At 56.9% G+C, this 1,238-nt stretch overlaps 1 protein-coding gene across 1 annotated transcript in view; it reads right to left on the bottom strand.

The window, feature by feature from the left end:
* MAN2B2 (mannosidase alpha class 2B member 2) overlaps positions 1–745 on the bottom strand; it is a 31,875-nt gene extending 31,130 nt beyond the window's left edge. Inside the window, exon 1 of the mRNA XM_007956313.1 lies at positions 572–745. Within this exon, the coding sequence (XP_007954504.1) occupies positions 572–745 (174 nt within the window). The remainder of the gene's footprint in view (positions 1–571) is intronic.
* Between the last annotated feature and the right edge of the window lie 493 nt (positions 746–1,238).

Raw genomic sequence — 1,238 nt, 5'->3', positions numbered from 1 at the left:
TCACCACCACAAGCACCACCATCATCACCACCACCACCATCATCACTGCCACCACCACCACCACCTCCACCACCATCACTGCCACCACCATCACCACCATCATCACCACCACCACCGCCTCCACCATCACCTCCACCACCACCATCACCACTACCTCCACCACCACCATCACTGCTACCACCATCACCACCATCATCACCACCACCACCATCACCTCCACCACCACCATCACTGCCACCACCACCACCATCACTGCTACCATCATCACCACCACCACCGCCTCTACCACTACCATCACTGCCACCACCATCACTGCCATCATCACCACTACCTCCACCACCACCACCTCCTCCACCACCACCATCACTGCCACCACCATCACCTCCACCACTGCCACCACCACCGCCTCCACCACCACCTTCACCACTACCATCACTGCCACCACCATCACCACCATCATCACCACCATCACCTCCACCACCACCTCCACCACCACCACCACCTCCACCGCCTCCACCACCACCATCATCACCACCTCCACCAGCATCATTATCACTACCATCATTCCTACTCCTTCCACCACCATCATCACCACCACCATCACTGCCACCACCTCCACCAGCATCATCATCACGACCATCACTGCCACCACCTCCACCTTCATCACTACCACCATCACCACCTCCACCAACATCATCATCATCACAACCATCATCTCCACCACTTCCACCACCACCACCACCATGACCAGCTCCACCATCATCACCACCAGCATCAACTCTACCACCACCATCACTACCATTACCACTGCCACCACCGCCACCACCATCATCACCACCATCACCCCCACCACCTCCACTATCACCACCACCTCCATCATTATCACTACCGTCATCCCTGCTCCCTCCACCACCAACATCACCATCACCACTACCACCACCATTACTACCATCATCACCACTTCCACCACCATCACCATCATCAGAGGAAGAGGACAGAGGATGGAAGCAGATGTGGGACCCAGGACCCTGTGTGTGTCTGGCCTCAGGAGGTGGTCACCTCTCAGAGATGCAGGTGGCCAGAGCTGTGGTGTTTTCAGAAAGAGCCATAAAGGCAGGATTCAAGAATCCCTGTTGGGTGTGGGGCTGGCCCAAACCTGTCCTTCCCTGTTCTAAGCAAGCCCATGAGTCCTGCTGCCTGCTGCACTCTTGGCCACCCCGTGAGGGCCACTGCAGTAG

Source organism: Orycteropus afer, unplaced genomic scaffold, assembly GCF_000298275.1.
Source record: "Orycteropus afer afer isolate SDZICR_OR568_19922 unplaced genomic scaffold, OryAfe1.0 scaffold00605, whole genome shotgun sequence".
NCBI classification, from domain to species: domain Eukaryota; kingdom Metazoa; phylum Chordata; class Mammalia; order Tubulidentata; family Orycteropodidae; genus Orycteropus; species Orycteropus afer.
The sequence above is the reverse complement of the archived record's forward strand: the minus strand, read 5'-3'. Positions and strand labels throughout refer to the sequence as shown.